The sequence below is a fragment of the Amblyomma americanum genome, chromosome 11 (genome assembly GCF_052857255.1).
Source record: "Amblyomma americanum isolate KBUSLIRL-KWMA chromosome 11, ASM5285725v1, whole genome shotgun sequence".
Lineage (NCBI taxonomy): Eukaryota > Metazoa > Arthropoda > Arachnida > Ixodida > Ixodidae > Amblyomma > Amblyomma americanum.
The window spans coordinates 83076801-83095368 of NC_135507.1; the positions used below are offsets into that span (position 1 = coordinate 83076801).

General features: G+C 40.6%; 1 protein-coding gene across 1 annotated transcript; it reads left to right on the forward strand.

Moving 5' to 3' along the window:
* The first annotated feature begins 802 nt into the window (after positions 1-802).
* LOC144109756 (uncharacterized) lies at positions 803-18007 on the forward strand. Its single transcript, XM_077642552.1, has 6 exons — positions 803-890; positions 2815-2880; positions 11489-11584; positions 12509-12622; positions 16181-16216; positions 17757-18007. The coding sequence occupies exons 2-6, from the start codon at positions 2829-2831 to the stop codon at positions 18005-18007; spliced, it is 549 nt and encodes a 182-aa protein (XP_077498678.1). The 5' UTR covers positions 803-890; positions 2815-2828.
* Positions 18008-18568: the final 561 nt, after the last annotated feature.

The window sequence follows — 18568 nt, forward strand, 5'->3', positions numbered from 1 at the left end:
GAAATTGAAGTATCTTTGAATCGGCAAAATTCTTAACTCCTGTTTTCTCCGGTGTGCCACTGACTCGTATATTTGCGTATTTATTCTAGACTTCCTTTTTCTGCTCCTTTTTTAATCCAGTAATTAATAAACACTATTACAGATAGTGTTTATAATTACATATTTCATGGTCTGCATGCTTCTTAAATTGTCTGCATTTTTCATTTCAGAAAAAGGAGCCGAAAGGAAAGATCACCTTTCTGTGTAGTGGCTTTTGTTGATGAAGGCGACTCGGTGGCTGCAGTGCCCACTAAATGGCTGTCGAGGTCGAAAGATACCTGCATGTGGCCACCGACGGGCTTCGGCTCCTACTCTGTAAAACAACTAGTGCGGAGACTTGCCAAACCAACCGACGAGTGGAGGGTCTGCCCGTGCAGGGTATTGGTGTATGCAGGCAAGGACATCACTGATACTCATTACGTGTTATTGTTTTCTAATTTATGTGATGGCTGTATACTTTGCAATCAATTTCAAAATAGGTACTGACCAGTTATAATTTAACTCTGCCTACTTGAGATTAAAATTGTAAGCATGGCGTGAATGCATATTAAGGCATGTTGATTTGCCCAATGTGTAATAAAACTTCATTGACAGGTTTTGCCATCAGATAAGGTCTGATACTTTGAGTTGTTTAGAGCAAAGAAGCAACATGAACTTTGAATTAAGTGAAGATATCATATTAATTACACTTACAATGTATTGAGCCTCTTTGTTTGTTTGCCTAACTCTTTCATTTCAATCCTCCTTATTAGATACATATGGGGAAGCCCGTCAAAAAGCTGCAATTGCAGAGCAAACGTCTCATCTTGATTCATCGGAAGAAAGTGAAGATGAGGCAGTAAAAGGGCATGGTGAGAGAACGGTTTTGTTTTAATACAGCCCTTTCTATACAAGCCAGAGAGGACATTTTGGTCATATTTCAGGACCATGCAATGGTTAACAGGCACCGCTTTGAAATGATACAAAAGACATCAGTAAACAAGTCACTACCTAAAATTTGCCTGTGCTTGACAAATAATTTATAACCAAATTTTTTTTCATATAGTTTGGGTTTCAATTTCAGAAGTTTAATGGCAGTTGCGAAGTCAAACAAGTAGGAGATTATGTGGTGCAAACAAAGACTGCAATATCATAGCTCTTTGTTCACTTGCGGTCATTCTAGCTTCTGGTGTTAGCAAAGATGTGGTGCAAACTGAAATAATGAAACAGCGATTATATTGTTGTTTTTGTGTGCCTTGTGCAACATCTACTCATTATGGGGCAACCACTGTTTGGCTACTAGGGCCACAGCCTAAAATATGGAACAAACTGAACCATAATTTTTTGCTGAGCACGGAGGAATTCAACTTGGTGATCCATGTTTACGATACGTTATATGTCATTCGAAAGCAAATGCACATAATGAAACATTTTGTCAGCACACAAGATGTTGCTAAACTGGGCATGTTCAAGGAATTGCACGCTCATGCGCAATTCCTGGATGTGATATCTTAATAGAAACTGAATTTTTAATTTTGTAGCTGTTTGCTAAATTCTTTCCATCTCATCAAAATAGTGAAGTTTTGGCATTTCTGAAACTGAGTGTGCACCTTTCATTGCTTCAGTATTCCAGAACTTGTCAATTGTAGGAGAAACTAAATTTTGGGCTATGCATTCCAGGTGAGTAGTGAGCTTTGAGTGCAATAGCTTCTAACTGGACATTATAAGGACAATTTGAAGTTTGCCTGCATTGATAGATTACTGTGTTCTAATGAAGAAATAAATTTTTTTATGAAATGAAGCTTTTATAAATGAAAAAGGGGAAAAGAAATGAATCAAATACAGGTGGTACCACAGCTGGTCACTTTTGTGAAACTGCTGTGTCAAAACAGTTAATCATGCACTGACCACTGAGGCTGGAATAAACCACTGTTCACTCCCAGATGATGATCACCAAGTTTTGTGATTGATGTTATGAGTCGGAATTGATAAGCTTAAAAACCTATAAAACTACTCTGCTATAAATGCATTCTTTTTGGCTAGATAAACATCAGCATAGCATGAATGAGCCACGTAATCAATGTTTATTTAGCACAAAATTTGAATGGGGTTGTCGTCAGTGTCTCAGCAACTACAGAACTTTTCCGGGCGAAAGAGCTATCCTTATTGAAAAGACAGTTTATGTCCAATCATGCCAAAATGATCTCAAACTCAAGTGCTTAATCCTTGATTTGTGGGAGGAAAGTGAGCCATGCTGGTGCTGTAGATTAGTTTACTATTTCTGTTATCAGGAAGAAGGGAAGTCAGGCAGCTAAAATATGGACAGGTTCTATCACTTTACCTGGATATTTTTCAAAAGGGAACAGAAATCTGGTAATCTGCACAGGGAAGAACCAAGCAGTCAGATAGAACAGGCACTTTGTGTCTGGTCCTTGAAAAGCTAAAAATGCTTGTGAGCATTAACCTGTGTTATAATCTGTGCGTGCAAAAATTTCATTTCAAACATGAAGGGCGAAAGTTCAAAACGGAAAGGTCCTGAACTGTTGTATGTTACATGTGTGTGGCATAGTAAGACAATTACTCAGTAATCAAACGAAGTCATTTCGCAGATGTTAGAATTTAACTTTTGGCCCACATGGCAGATTGGTAATAGGTTTGCCAGAGGGTTTTTGCAATTAAGATTTGTGTGCTGTGGAGTCAAAAGCCCTTAGTCACTGAACAGCTGAGATTTTAAGTGCAACTGCAAGTGCTGTTATCTGAGCAACGCAATACCCTTCCACCTATCTTCTGTTGCAGATGGGGTACTTGCAATGCCTACACTTCATTCAGGTAAACATGTGGACTACCACCATCTCAACTCAGGTGAATGTGACAGACTCATATCTTGCCCAAAACGCAGTGCTGTAAATATTCAAAGCAAGACCAAAGTACCTTTTTCAAATTTTCTGAGACATCCACTTTAATTGTGAAGTCATAACAACTGCAACATGAAGTCGTTAGACACACTCTGGGTGTCATAAGGCACCGAATGAGCTCCAACAAAATTTTTGCAGCAGCTCAAGACAGTACAGGTTAGATAGAAAGATAGATAAGTTTTATTTTCCATCAACGATGGGGGAAGAAGTGGCTAAAAGCTGCAACCGCGGCTTTACTGGTCCTCGCCCACCTACATAAAAACAATATGTGACACTAGAGAGCAATAACATACAAGAGAGAGCATCATAGACACAGCATTTAACATGGGAACGTGCAGTTTGAATAGTGGCTTATAAGTACGAACAAAATGTGAAGCTCATTAAACATGAAAAACTCAAAATTGTTTACATGGTAATGTACGTACAATGGAGAGAGGGAGATATAGTATGAAAAAAAATCAGTCAGTAGTGGGGATTAAGGTATCAAAATTTTCAAAACCATAAAAAGTGGTGAAACAGCATACATCTCTTGCGCATTTAAAATTACCGTGCAGTCGTATTCAAACACAGTGTGCAAATGAGGAGTGTGTTAATACATTCTAAGCACATACAGCACTCACCCTCCCCCGTCCCAAGAACAAAAAGAAAAGAACAATGCCAAAATGAGATGTCATTTCATGAATTGTAGAGTGCTATATCCAGTAGCATATGATACGGGTATTATTGAAGAAAAAATTTCTTAAGCTGCCTAGTATTCAACTGTAAAATGTCGGTATTATTAGATAAATAGGAACTTAAAAGGGTGGGAATGCAGTGGTTTAGTGTTTGTGTCGCGTAGTTTGTTCTGCAGAAATCAACTTTCCAGATTTCGGGTTTACGTGTGAAATGACCTGACGAAATTTTAGCAGTTAATTTCCCTAAATTTGTGAGGATGTTAAAGTTTTGCTTCCTTTCTCTGATTAGTGCCAGACATAGATTGTAATTGTACATAACTTTCACATGTAATAGCCCAAGGTTTTGAAACAATGGCTGTACATTGGAGTCATATTGAATACATGTAATAATTCTAACCGCCTTTCTCTGTAATCTACTGAGTTTCTCCATATTGGTCACTGCGTTTGTACCCCACACGAGTATGCAATAACTTAATTAAGACAGAAAAAGTGAGTTACATAAGAGTGTCATAATATTCTTGGGTAGGAAATACTTGTTTCGGTACAGAATGCCAACTACTGATGAAAGTTTTGATGATATGTAGTCAGTGTGCCGGTCCCAGGACATTTTTTTCGTAAAAAAGACACCTAGCATTTTAAATTCACACACAATTGCAACCTCCGAACCATAATCTTAAGTGTTAACTCTGACGAAACCATCCTTGTTTTCGCGAAAAACAATTGCTTTTGTTTTGGAATCGTTTATTATTAAACCATTCTGCTTTGTCCATTCACCTACTTTGATAATACAGAGTTTCCAATGCTAAAGAGTTCTGTACAATTTTGCGAAACACAAAAAATGCTGGTGTCATCGGCGTAGATAACAAATTTAGCTTGCGAGTCCACATTGACAATGTTGTTTAAGTAGATATTGAATAAAAATGGCCCTAAAATACTTCCCTGCAGAACCCCCGAGTGTGTACAAGTTAAATCTGAAGAGTACTCGTTAATCTGAACATATTGGACGCGATGTGAAAGGTATGATTTAATTTGCTCTAACGGTAATCCATGAACACCATAGTTTTTTTAATTTTACAAGAAGGAGATTGCGGTTCAGATAACCAAGAGCCTTTGTAAAATCTAGAAATATACGTAGTACATATTTCTTACTATCTATATTTGTTAAAATGTATTCTTTTTGGAACAGCAAAGCAAGTTGTGTAGATCTGAATTTTCTAAAACAATACTGGGCATCGGTTATACTGTTCGCTTTTCCAAAAAAATGATTCAAAGCGCACAAGCATAAGTTTTTTATAACCCTTTGAAAAAACAGGAAGAATCGATACTGGGCGATCGTTATTAAGATTATTATGGTCACCTTTCTTATAGATAGCCCTTACTTTTGCTGTTTGCATGCTCTTGGGAAAGACTCCAGATGGGTTATGCACAAAAAAAAAAGAACTTAATCTTAAGTTGCGCATGGCCATGGATTTCTTTTTTCGTGTCCACCTGCGCGATCTGTTAAGAACTAACCCCCGAAAATTTTGGTCATCCATCTTACCACGTGACACTTCATCCACTTCGTTCAGATTAGATAATGACGTCATCAGTGAGCCTGCTGTAATATCTGATGCTTTCAACAAATATTTGAACTCGGTGTTCGTTCCGGATAACAACGTCATTCCGCCATTCACTAATATAATTTCTTCTCCAGCAATCAGTGATGCTGTCATAAGCACTGATGGCATCCTAAATCTTGTATTAAACCTCGACGTTAAGAAATGTACCGGCCCAGATGGAATACATAATGCGTTCCTGGTTCGTTACTCCATGTGGTCTTCGAAATATCTGACCATCATATTCAACAAGTCCTTATCATCCGCTACAGTTCCTTCTTCTTGGAAATTAGCCAAAGTGCTCCCTCTTTTCAAATCTGGTGATAGACAGTGCTTGTCGAACTACAGACCGATTTCATTGACATCACAGTCATGCAAAATGTTGGAACACATCATTCATAAACACATCATGCTTTTTCTTGAATCCAATAATTTGCTATCGAACTTTCAGCATGGGTTTAGGTGCGGTTTTAGTACGGTAACACAATTAACAGAATTTGCTCATGATATATTACATAACTTCGATGTCGGTAACCAAGTTGATGCCATTTTTATAGACTTCTCGAAAGCATTCGATACTGTTCTACATTCCAAGCTTCTTGCTAAACTAAATGCTATACTAAACAATCCTCACTTGGTTGATTGGATTTCTAGCTTTCTCTCATCTCGTTCCCAGTTCGTATCCTATAATTCTTCTCATTCTACTGCTGTTGATGTAACGTCAGGTGTGCCTCAAGGCTCCGTCCTTGGACCACTACTGTTTTTAATATATATAAAAGACTTGCCGCATAACATTTCTTCTAACATTCGTCTTTACGCTGATGGCTGCGTTTTATACGAAGTAATTAATGGCCTAATGATCGTCGTCACCTCCAAGAGTCATTTGCTATGTTTTGTAGTTGGTGTAGTACCTGGCAAATGAGAATTAATTTCGACAAAACCGTCCTCATGTCTTTTTGTAACAAATCTTCCGTTTCTCATTTTAGTTACTCTTTCAATGGCCGTGTGGTGGATAGGGTCTCGCAGTACAAATATCTTGGTGTCATATTCACGCATAACATGTCTTGGTCTAAACACATTGATTCCGTATGTAATAAAGCACTAAAAAAACTAGGTTATCTACGACGCACGCTACCCAATTCACCAAAAGACACAAAGCTACTGTTGTATAAATCTCTAATCCGCCCTGTTCTTGATTACGCAGCTGTAGTGTGGAACCCGTACAAGCAATTCGAAATTAACATGTTAGAAGCAGTCCAGAAGAAAGCTGTGCGTTTTATATGTCATCGTTATGATCGCGATTTCTCACCCTCTTCTACACTTCTCTCATTGAATTTAACCATGCTGTCTGTCCGTCGCCACACTGAATCATTAAAATTCTTACATTGTGTCGTCAATTCTTCAGTAAGGCTGTCAGCTAACCACTACATTAACTTTGCACCATTATCATCTACAAGAAGTCATCACGAGCTTAATTTGATACCGTATTTTGCGCATGCTAATTTGTTCAAATTCAGTTTTTTTCCCCGTTCAATAGAAGCCTGGAATTCTCTACCCGGGTCCATTCGTTCTTGTCCATTTCAAAACTTTGTAACTGCCGTTGAAGACGCATAATAGCTGTGTATGCTTACCCTGTCGTTAACAGTTCCTTTCTTGTTTGATATTTCATTTGTGATTTTACCTTTTTGTAGTGCTCACTTTTTACATTTTGCTGCATTTTGTTTCCTTGCATTTTTGTGTTTTCCCACTTCTGCCATAGCGCATATAATTGCGCTGCAGTATGTATAAATAAATAAATAAAATTAAATATGTGTGTTAGGACAGCTGCTGTAACATCGGGAACATATTTTACCGGCTTAATTTACACGTAGTTGACATCACAGCTGGCGGAATTTTTTAACTGCATAATTGTTAAATACACACTTCACTGTCGGTAACAGCACTGAGGAAAACACTATAGGGGTTTTCATTACTGAGCGGGTTTGCATGATTAGATAATGTTGGTACCGAGAAATTTGCGGAGTGTTCATCAAAAGCATCCGCCAGAGCGGAACGAGATACTAGCTGATCATTTATTTTCAGCTCACTTATTGGGTCAGACGTAGATAAACGGCTCAAAACCTCATTTAGTTTCCGCCAAGTAGACTTGCAATCACGCTTGACCGTGCTGAAAGAGTTTTCAAGATAGTCACTTTTAGCTTTCCTGATTTCCTTATTAAGGCTGCTTCTATATTTCTTAAATTCCTTCAGCTTAGTCATTTCTCGAGTCTTAATAAACTTGTGAAACATGTCGTTCTTGACTATACTAATTGTGGCCAGTAGATAATCATTTATCCAAGGTTTCCTGATTTTTCTAGACACGCTAATAGTTCGGAAAGAAAAATGTTTTCTGTAAAGATTAGTAAATTTATCAGGGAATAAGCAGAATTAGATATTAGGGTCTTCTGATTCTTGTTCATCTGACCAGTCTGTTTTCTTTATATCATAACGAAATTTGTCTAACTGGGATGGCAAAATTGGCTGGTAGGTAACTGCGATTTACTGGTTTTTCTTTATCTAAAGGTTTCACACAGACAAAAATAGGAAGGTGATCACTAAGATCGCATGCAAGGACTCCCGATTTAACTTTATGGGCTGCATATTTGGTTAGAAATTGGTCAAGCAATGTTGACGAACTGGACGTAACACGTGTTGGAAGATATATGGTATTGGTAATGTTTTGTGATTCAAGCAACAGCTTAAATTCATTAACAGGACCTGAGGTTGTACTAAGCGTATTTACATTAAAATCGCCTCCGCAAATAAGCCCAAGACAGCACTCATAAATGTATGTGAAAAGAGACTCAAGAAAATTAAAGAAAATTGATAAGTTTCCTTCAGGGGGTCTGCACAGCACTACAAGCACCAACTTGTTCCAACGTAAAGATAACACCTAGAAATCTGTTGCTGATTTCCTGAAAGCTGGGAGGAATTCATATTTTACATCTTTCTTTATCAGCATAGCAACACCACCTCCTCTACCGTTGCTTCGACTAAGATTACATGTCTGATATCCCGGCATACTAAGTGCATCATTATCATCGTGATACCATGTTTCACTCAACATGAGTACACTGAACTGGGTCTTAATGTTGCAGAAGAACTTGCTTTGGGGCTAGTTGGTTCATGATTGAAGTTCTGAGAGGCGCAAAAGACACACACACAGGAAAAAAGGGGGATGACACAAAGAGCGCCTACTCAGTTGGTAGTAGGCGCTCTTTGTGTCATCTCCCTTTTTTCCTGTGTGTGTGTCTTTTGCGCCTTTCAGAACATCAGTCTTAATCTTATTTAACAGAACCTCTAGCGAAGTGCTTTTATTCCGAGCAGATTGCATATTAGCGTGAAATGCATTGAAGGAAGACTTAAAGTAGCCGCCAACATAGTTGTCAAAATCATTTGGAGATACATAGTGTTGTCTGTCCATGACATTGTTTGGGGAAAACAATGAAAAACAATCAAATAAGCTAATTAGGACCGCTGGTCGCAATCCTATCCAGTTCGTTCATTGCTTGGATTCGCCATGCACGCTCTCTGTCCCTGCACCGAACAAAAATCCTAGCATTCCTGTGCCACACATATTGAAAGTCATGTTCTTTAGCCAATTTCTTTACTTCAAAAACTAAGCCCCTAGAGTGCTTTGTTAAATTTTCTTGAATGTACACTTGCGATGGAAGGGTACTTAGGCCATGCCTCTTCTCGAACCATTCTTCACACATATCTTGTCGGGCAAAGCGAAGGATAATGCCAGGGATTTTGCCGGGCTTGGAAGGAAGGCGATGAATGGCAACAACTTCATGTTGGGCTAATTCTGGAACAGCTATCGTCTTAGCGAGAGCATTGACTTTACCAAGCAAATCTTCCTTTTCAGTTTGTGCAATTCCGTGAAACTCCAAGTCTCCAAGTTCAGTTTACGGTTCCTCCATTCAAGGTCATTTAATTGTTCCTGCATAGTTTGAACTTAAGTTACTTCCCGTTGCTCAAGCCTTTGTACCTTGGTCTTAATTTCCTTGATTTCTGTCTCATGATGTGCAATGTCAGCAAGAATCTTGTTCTATTTATCAGACATCAGCTGCACAGCTTGCTCAATGTTTTCAATGGTGTCCTTCAGGCTGAGAAGCGTTGCAAGTTTTCATGTATATCTACCAGAACAAGGCCAATCTGAGGCATTTCATCTGCCGATTTCTCTAGCACAGCAACCTCCGAAGCACTAAGTTTCTTCGGTCCACTTCGTGATCGTCCTGCTCAGCATGTCTGGTATCACCATGACTTTTTCGTTGTTTCCCCCATGGAATTGAACTGGCTTTCACGAACACGAGAGCATTTCCCTAAGTGATATGCATAATTGCAGTCACTACACATCAAGTAAGAATCATCCATGTCTACTTCTGTTGTACATATCAAGCATATCATTTCATCACCCATGCCTACAACACAGTTTCCGGCATCAACAGGGAACACACGAAGTAAAACTTGCCAAAATGGCAAACGAAAAATGACACTGACCTGCAAAAAGTAAGAACAACGTTTAGACAGAGCTGCCAACGTGTTCCCTGTAGCTGCCAGAAAGGTCGTGTTGTAACATTTTTTCTGCAGTTTTTGCTCCCCAGAACAGTTACGTTGCATGCGAAGTGGCTGAAGGATGTTCTATTTTCCAACTGAACATTCCTTTACTTGGGCCCCAGGTTTCCTATTTCGGTCACATTTCCCGTGCAACAGTTTGTAATTCTTGTGGGTATTTCTCGCATTACTTTCTAATTTGTCATTAACCCTTGCTGTTTTCTGGGATGGATTGATGAAGGTCAAAGTGCAGGAATTTGTCATGTACTACTATTTCTGCGTTCCAGTTTTCTTTCTCGTTCCTCGCCTTGCATTCTACTTTGAGAGGTGACCCATGAGAAAAGTTCACCTTCATCACAGAAGGCTGTTTGTCCAGTGCATATAGGGACCCCCCCCATTTCCCCCTGGCAGTACGCAGCGGTCATGTTTCGATGGAGGCCAAATGCAAGATGCTCATGTACTGTGCGATGTCTGTGCACTAAAGAACCCCAGGTGGTCGAAATTACCTGGAGCCCTCCACTACATTGTTCCTTACAACTCGAGTCACTTTGGGACGTTGAAGCCCTCAAAATAAACAAACAGAATGGAATAGATTTTAATTTATTTTTCTGCAGGTATCCAAGTGGCTGTGTTGAGGTGGATGGTAATGAGTAATTATTCCTCGATTGAAGAACGGGCTAAACGAAAGTTGTTGAGAGCTTGATTTTATGCTTTCTTTGATCAGATTGTATTTCTTAATAGCAGCAATGGAAATAAACATGTGAGGGGTCCCTGTGCAGTCATTTGACTTAAGGGCCATTGTCTGTGCACTTTACATGTTCATTTCATGCTGTGACCAATCAGTCCTGATTTCTAAAAAAAATAAAGGTGACTAGCACGAACTTATACCTTGCCTGCATAATTCAGGCTAGCAGAAGGCCAAACCCCACCCTGCTAAAATCCCAACTACGGGATTGCAGTATCAATAAATAAAATAATAAAATAAATAATAAGAAAGAAAGCAGTGATGCAAATGGTGTTGGGGGGGTGGGGGGGGGGTGGTTAGGAGCAGTAGATGGGAGGACATTGGCACTAAGGGTAAAGGTTGCTACAGTCGCATTGCTAGGCTATGCTGTGACAGTCAATGGCTCAGACCACAGAATCAACTTCAACAAAACCAGCATCCTCGGAACCGAAACAAATTGTCAAAACAGGCTCTTGCTCGAATCTTGGCAGATTCAAAGAACCCCGAACAACATCAACCGCACAAAGGGGAACCTCGCCCCAGTATATGCACAGGGACATTGCTCTGTAGCTCTAAGAAGAAAAGTCGCCATTGGCCCTCACTGCACAGCCCGGCAATGTGACTAATAGCCTTAACAATTAGTGCAAACATCCTCCCCCACGCCCCCTCCGCCAGCACCTTTCGCATCACCGCTTTCCTTCTTTCTGCCTTCTGCTCCACTCCATGCATACTTAAAAGATGCTAGCCACCACCCCCGTCACCCCTGAAGGAGCAGAGGTTGCTTTGAAACTTTCGGTTTTAAATTAAGTTTTTGGTTGAAGATGTGTCAGCTTATTATAAGTTGTCAGACCTAACCAGACAGGCAATTCTGTTGAAATGTTTAGTTTTCAGTATCATTTTAACTGTTTGTCACTATGACACTCATGTGACACTCATGTGTCATGTCATTGCATATTGCATTAACAGCTTGCAACAGTGATGTAGAATCTACCCCACAAGACACTGTGAGCCACAATGCTGCCCGTGACTGTGCCGGCTCCAGCTCTTGGAATCTGGATTCAGGTAAGCTGACAGCTGAATGGAATTTTTAATGTATGCCTTAGAACACTGTGGGAGTATGGACTGTTTTTGGGCTTCTGTGCTGACTTGCCGCATTTCTTGAAATACTGATTCTATGCAAAGAAAATATGTTTACTCAGAGTCTCGAGAACCGTTTCCTATATAAATATCAGTTGCATAGGATCTCCATTTATGTTGCAAGAGTTTTTCAATATCATGCGGGGCTAGTGATGAATGAGAAAACATTCTGGTTTTGTACATAATGAAAAAAATATTAAGCTTATTTCTAAAGGCTTTGCACTGTGTGCCCGAGTGGGCCGGGCTGAAACTAAAATGAAACCATGAATGCAAAACGATGTGTACACTAATTAGAAAAATAATTAAAACCCCTTTGTATTTTCAAAGTCGTGAAAGCACACTGAAGTGTGCAAGAATTAGAAAGAAAACCTTGTTAGTCACTGCCTTTCCATAGTTGGGTTATATGTGAATAGAGAAATAATATTAAATTGAGGTATTACGGTAAAAAATACTGAGTACATTGAGTACAATAGTGTGTGTGCCATGGACCTAGTTGCCAGTCCTTGTTGGATGGCCTTCTAAAATTGCACAGCATTGTAAGGAAGCTATTGCAAGCTGCTGGGGAGGTTGTGTGCAAAAGGGAGCAGTACAGTAGTGTATGGCAGATGCATCTGCTGCCTGAAGTAGGAGATAGAGCCCTGAAAATTGATTTTGTGACAAACCACTTTATTTGATGTTTTAGAAAAATACTGCAGGTGTAATGTGGCAGCTGGCACTGCAGTAATGTTATAATATTGTGGTCACCCCATGTTTCCTTGGTAGGCTTCAAGGTGCCACGTGCACAGCATTAAATGTGCTGCTTCTCAACACGCATGCTACAGTGTCTCATATTTTCACACATCCCTGCAGCTCCTCACCACCACGCAGATGAACATGCTCCAGATGGCATTCCCATTATCAGGACTCGCACTCCGATGGGAGCCTCTGGCTTTCTCTCTTCGCAGCATGCACTTGGAGTTGGAGGTCAGTGCAGTGGATGGAATAATGTTGTTTTATTTTTTTGTAGGAATATTTGTGATTATTAGTCATTGTTACAGTGGACTCTCGTTAATGTAAACTTGTTTAATTCAAACTGATGCTTTATACCTGTCAACAGCAAGTGTTTAAAAGTTCTTGATTATTTAGAACTCTGCAGAACTGGCAAAATGTGTTTCAATATCAAGAGTGAACTGCGTAAGGTTTTTTTTTCTGGCTTGCAACATTTCTTAAACGTACCTACCAAAGCATGATTGTCTGCCCAGTGGGCCTGATGATGGCATATGTCTTGATGAATGCTACAGATGATCAGAAAATAATCTTGGTTTGCTGTTGACATTCTTGTGTAATTTGGAATAAGCTAATGAAGTGAATTCTCTTCTCATGGCATCTTCTGATACTACCATCACACGAAACATATTGCACTCAATGGGAATCAGCCAGTGCCACATGGCAACTACCAGTGTCTGCTGACATACACTCAATGGGAATACACCAAGATAATGGCCATTGAAGGCAGCCTTGCACTCGCTATGCTTAAAAAACAAGAAAAAGCTCGGTGATGTGAACTCAAAGGAGCGGAAAATGGTTCTAATATGCACTAGAATGTGTTCTCATCATGCCCTACCACATGAGTGGAACCCAAAGTAGCCACACCTGGGCTCGTTATTGCCAACTGGGCACTGTTACAGTCAAATGCATGGGACCACAATATTATTTCGACAGTAATATTAGGTGATGATGACGACATGCAGTGCATAGCGCAAGAGTGTGTTGCATTTTAACACGAGGCCTGATCGGCTGCAGTAATGGCATAGCACTCTTATGCACAGGCCAGCGAAACTGACCTGTTCGCGCTGCCACGGGTTCGAAACCCAGTTGTGGCAATATTATCTTACTTATTTATTCAAGGTCAGGCTTCAGCGATCAAACGGCTTTTGCAAGTTTGGTTGTGAAATAGAGCTTTCAATCTAAAAACTGCAATGTAATTGCCGCTTTTTCATTCGTGGACATTTTGCCTGTTGAGACAGGCTGGCATTTTTTGGCAGTGAATCAGAATGATTAAGCAATGATTATGTCGCAGTTCTTTTCATGCCTCGTATGACCTGTACACACCTTTGGCATCACAGCTATCATTTGTCTGTTGAAACTGAATCACCATGAGAGAGAAATTTGATTATAAAATATTTAGCGGTTGTAGGTGAATACTTCCTGGTAATCCATGTATGCTAATGCCTTATGCATCATTTCAAAGAATAAAACACGTAGACGGCTATACTATTTAATATTGTGGAGCATGTTTAGCGAAGTAAGTAGATTGAATGATCAACAAGCCTTTATTGTGAGCTTGTTGATTTGTACTTCCAAGGTTTAGAAAAAAATGGTTTAGTAATGGGTGAAGAAAAAAAAACTGGAAAAGCACATTTGCATTACAGTAAATTTATTTGGTGGAAAACTGAGAAATGGTCACTGCTGTTGATATCAAAACTGCAGTTGCCACTATTTTCTACAGATGTCATGCTTCATTGTGCACAGTGCCAGGAACTTCCAAGCAAAATTCTTCAATATGGTCAGAGTCTGTGTTGCTTAATTCTTTCACTTTGAAATGCGGCACTTTTGGCTGCTGCTCATGTACGGTGCTGTTGTCCAAGGCACAGGGAGCACAGTTGAATAGTATCATTTTCTGTTAATGTGCTGGTAGCAGCTATACCCACACCTGGCAATGTAGTCTGTGAAATGCACACTTTAAAGAAAGAAGTTCTCATCAGTGTACTCATCACCAGCAACTAGCACACAGTGCTTTGACTGCATCACAGCTGTGTTACTGACTAAACCCGCAGCACCAAAAGGGTTGACAATTGCAGTGTTGCCATAATGTCCCATTTGTAGGCCAGGATGGACACTACATTGAGGAATGACCCTTCATAAGTTCTGCCATATTCATTGCACTAGTATATTTTCTATGATTTGCTTTTTATGCTTTATCTTGTTTAATGTTAGTGCAGTTTAAGGACAGCGCAGTGAGCTATGGAAAGAAAAATGATAGGTGTAACGTTAAGAGACCGGAAGCGGGAAGAGTGGGTGAGGGAACAAACATAGATTAGTGACATCCTATACTCCGTTTCATACATCAGGTGCAACGCTGTGAAAGGTACGGAAGTAGTCCGCATAGGAAAATAAAGGGAGACGTGTTACTCCACACTTCTGTGGCCGAGTGGTCTGAGTCTGGAGAAAGTGACAGCGTGTCGTCAGCAATAAGAGGGCATTTAAGCTCATGACAAATGTGTAATGTAGTAAGCCTGCAGGCAAAGCATTCACTATATATGTTTCGCTCACAACAAGGAACGCACTACTTTTTAGTTGCGGCTGCAGGCAGTGATAAGAAGAACGCTAGCTTTGACAGCTTTGCACCTGATTTATGAAATTGCCTATAGTCAAAATCAAGAGGAAGAAACGGGCTTGGGCAGGGCACACAATATGAAGGAAAGCTAACGGCTGGTCTTTAAGGGTAACTGAGTGGATTCCTATGGAAGACAAACATAGCAGGGAACGGCAGAAAGTGAGGTGGCCAGATGAGATTAGGAAGTTTGCGGGATACGTTGGACACAGCTGGCAAAGGACAGGGTTGATTGGAGAGACATGGGCAGGCCTTTGCCGTGCAGAGGTTGCAGTCATATTGATGATGACGATACTGATGCAGAATTGCACACACAGGGAACCATGCATGATAAACGTATGCATGATAAACCTGCTTGCGTCGGCACCCTAACAGCATGATGCCATTGCAGTATTTGTTATGATGCTGAGACATCCTGTCATACTGTCAACCAAGTGTCAAATTCTGGTGTTTCAGCTGTGTTGAACTTAGTTTTATTACTATTTGTGTACACTTGCCCAGGGTACCTTTTGTGCAGTAACTGATGTGAGAGTGTTATTTCTGCTTTTTGTTTATTTAGAGATTTTGATTCGCTGCCCGGTGGCTCAGTGGTTATGGTGCTCTGCTGCTGACCCGAAAAACACGGGTTTGATCCCGGCCGCGGGGGTAGAATTTTGATGTAGGTGAAATGCTAGAGGTCCGTGTACTGTGCAATGTCAGTGCACACTAAATAACCCCATGCAGTCGAATTATCCAGAGCGCTCCTCTACAGCGTCCCTCATGGCCGGAGTCGCTTTGCGACATCAAACCCCACAAACTAACAAACCAACCAGAAATTTTGAGCTGCTGGCAAAATGCGAGGCAAGGTGATTTCCCTGCTGTGAATGAACAGTGGTTTTTGAGGGATTAACATCCCAAAGCAACTCAGGCCATGAGGGACGCTGTAGTGAAGGGCTCAGGAGATTTCGGCTACCTGAATTAAAATGCACTGAGTCACTGACATCACACGGTATACAGGCCTCTAGAATATCGCCTCCATCGAAATTCTACTGCTGTGGCCGGGATCGAACCCGTGTTTTTCGGGTCAACAGCAAAGCACCATAACCACTGAGCCACCGCTGTCGCCCTTGTGAGTAAACTGAGGGGTTCAATAATTGTCAACATTTCAGGTGCAGGCCAGGAAGGCATTTCGCCTGAGCAGCAACGTGAGTAGACCAATTTATATTTTAATGAATTTTACATGTAAAATGAGAGTAAGAAGAGCTCACTGAAAGCATTTGTTATTTGCTCTGCATTCGGTGTCTCAGCGGTGGTGGCCGTCAGGTGTAGTCTTCAGAGAGTCCCTTATCAATTATATCTTTTGATAGAAACTCATCTCTGGCATTATTGAGCACATTTGACATCCCACATTTGTCAGAAGCACAACTGATGGACTCCTTGAGAATGCTGACTCAAGTGTTTCCTGTTCAGTGACAGCAACTATACGGGCTTTCCCTACCTCATCCAGTCCATGTAGCAGCGCTTCATGCGGCACCTATACTTTCAGCAGCTAAAATTTCTCTCCATTTAAAAGGAGCCTAGTACTGCTTTTGCAATCCCGACACTGTGCGAGATACGGTAGTTTATTTTGATAGCATGGGCATCGCGAGGTCAGCTTGATGAAATGGAATCTATCTTATTCATACCATGTAGTAGTGCATGACGGGTTACCTTTGCTTGCGCTAGCTGAAATTTTTCTTTTAAAAGCAGTCATCTACTGCTTTCGTGATCCAGATATCATGAGAGATGCGATCGTCTTGCTTGCGATAACGTGATTAAAAGTCATTAAAATCAAAGCGTCTAAATTGGTAGAAACCAGGTACCGAAAATACTACTAGATAAGGGCTCCGTTCATTGGAAGCCTTATGATGTTAGCACTGAATATTATGAAACTGGATCTACAAACTTGAACTGAAAATTGCTTGGATCTGCATTTGATGTGAGCTGAGAGTTTGACATGGTACATTCTGGAAAGAAGCCTCGTATTGTATGCGGGTGTTTACTGTAGTAGTCGGCCTCACTTGGCCAATGTGCTTGATTCCGGTAACTTTACTAATAATTATTTAAATGCAACTTCATAATCTTTTACAGGCTTGTCGTCTAAGCAGACATTTGTATGCCAAGAAAGCCTGCAAGGCATGTGTCTAGCTATTTGGTCATACAGAATGCTTCACATGTGGGAGCTAAGTAAATAGCTGTTCAAAAGAAAACAACGGGATTTTATTGACAGTTTAGCCATGACAATGATGGCGCCAAAAAGAATGAGGCAAGCGGTAGTGGTCGCCACCTGAAAAATATTCTGCGCCAATAGCCAAGCGCTTAGTTCAGACCCTGCTGAGCAGGATGTTTCATGACAGTGCAGCCCGTGTTGCACACCTTCAGTAGGGGCCCTCTGCAGTTTATTATATTTCATTTCCACCATAATCTCATGACATATTTTGGTCCGTTGTTGGTTCCTTTAATAATTTGAACTTGAAGGCAACCGAACTCTTGCTTTAAATTTTGTTTTAATAAGACCATTGCACTTGTCGATGGGAACAAAGGTTCTACTTGAGTAAACCAGAAGTTTGTACCAAGAAAGGTTCAATAAGATCAGTTAAAATTATTGAGTCATCTGTATGTACATTTTTGATGTATTTGCTCAGTCCAGCTATTCTTTCAGTTAAATTCATGCACTCTTATTTAGGCAAGTGTTTTTTTTTCTAGGCTTTAATCATCACATCGTGAAGCTGCTGCTGGAGATCCGTAGCGATATCAAGGAGTTAAAGGGGAACTATTCTGCCACTCTAGACATGGAAACTGGAAGCGATACAGTGATGGTAGCGACGTCACTGGAAAAACTGGCAGACATTGAAGAGGTTTTGGCAGATAAAGACCAGAGGGCTCTTCTCGTAAGAAAACATTTGCTGTCCTTTGTGTTCTCAAGTGATGTTAGAAATATAGGGGGCAAGTGTTGAAGTAGTTCCAGTAAAAGCTCGTTAGTTCATAGGTCATTAAAACAGATTTTTGGATAATTTGAACTGTACTACTTGGTGCAGCAAAGCTCCGTAGCAGCATATATGTAATAATAAAGCCTCTTAATTCGAACGCGAATAAATTCTTCCATGGTTAGTTCTAACTCTTCCCTGCCACACCCTGAATAGCCTGGCGCCTGGCACAGGGCCGGAGAAGTGTCCCCGTGATATAGCGGCCTAGTCAGTCATATCACAAGGGTACATTTCTTCTAAAATGCAAAGAGAAGGTAGAACTATAAAACTGTTTGACAAAAACGAGTGCCATGACCGGCACGGCAGCCATAAGTGCCAGAGGGCAGGGACAGAGGGGGCAGCGACCGTGGCAGCAGCTGCCTGCTTCCGTGTAACATCTGAGACTTTCAACTTTTACTCGTTAATTCGACTCCCATTATTTCATAAACCCGAAAAATTTGAACTGCCAGCATGGTCCTGGCTAACGGCCATATCTTTGAAAGCCTGCCAATTTGGACGCTATGGGTCTCGCAACGGTTAATTTGAACGAGC

Bases quoted from the DNA above. Each gene is read 5' to 3' on its own strand.
- LOC144109756 (XM_077642552.1), top strand. From the start codon at position 2,829: ATGCCTACACTTCATTCAGGTAAACATGTGGACTACCACCATCTCAAC. The intron at 2,881-11,488 runs GTGAATGTGACA...TTGCATTAACAG, and splicing joins CTACCACCATCTCAACTCAG to CTTGCAACAGTGATGTAGAA. The intron at 12,623-16,180 runs GTCAGTGCAGTG...TCAACATTTCAG, and splicing joins GCATGCACTTGGAGTTGGAG to GTGCAGGCCAGGAAGGCATT.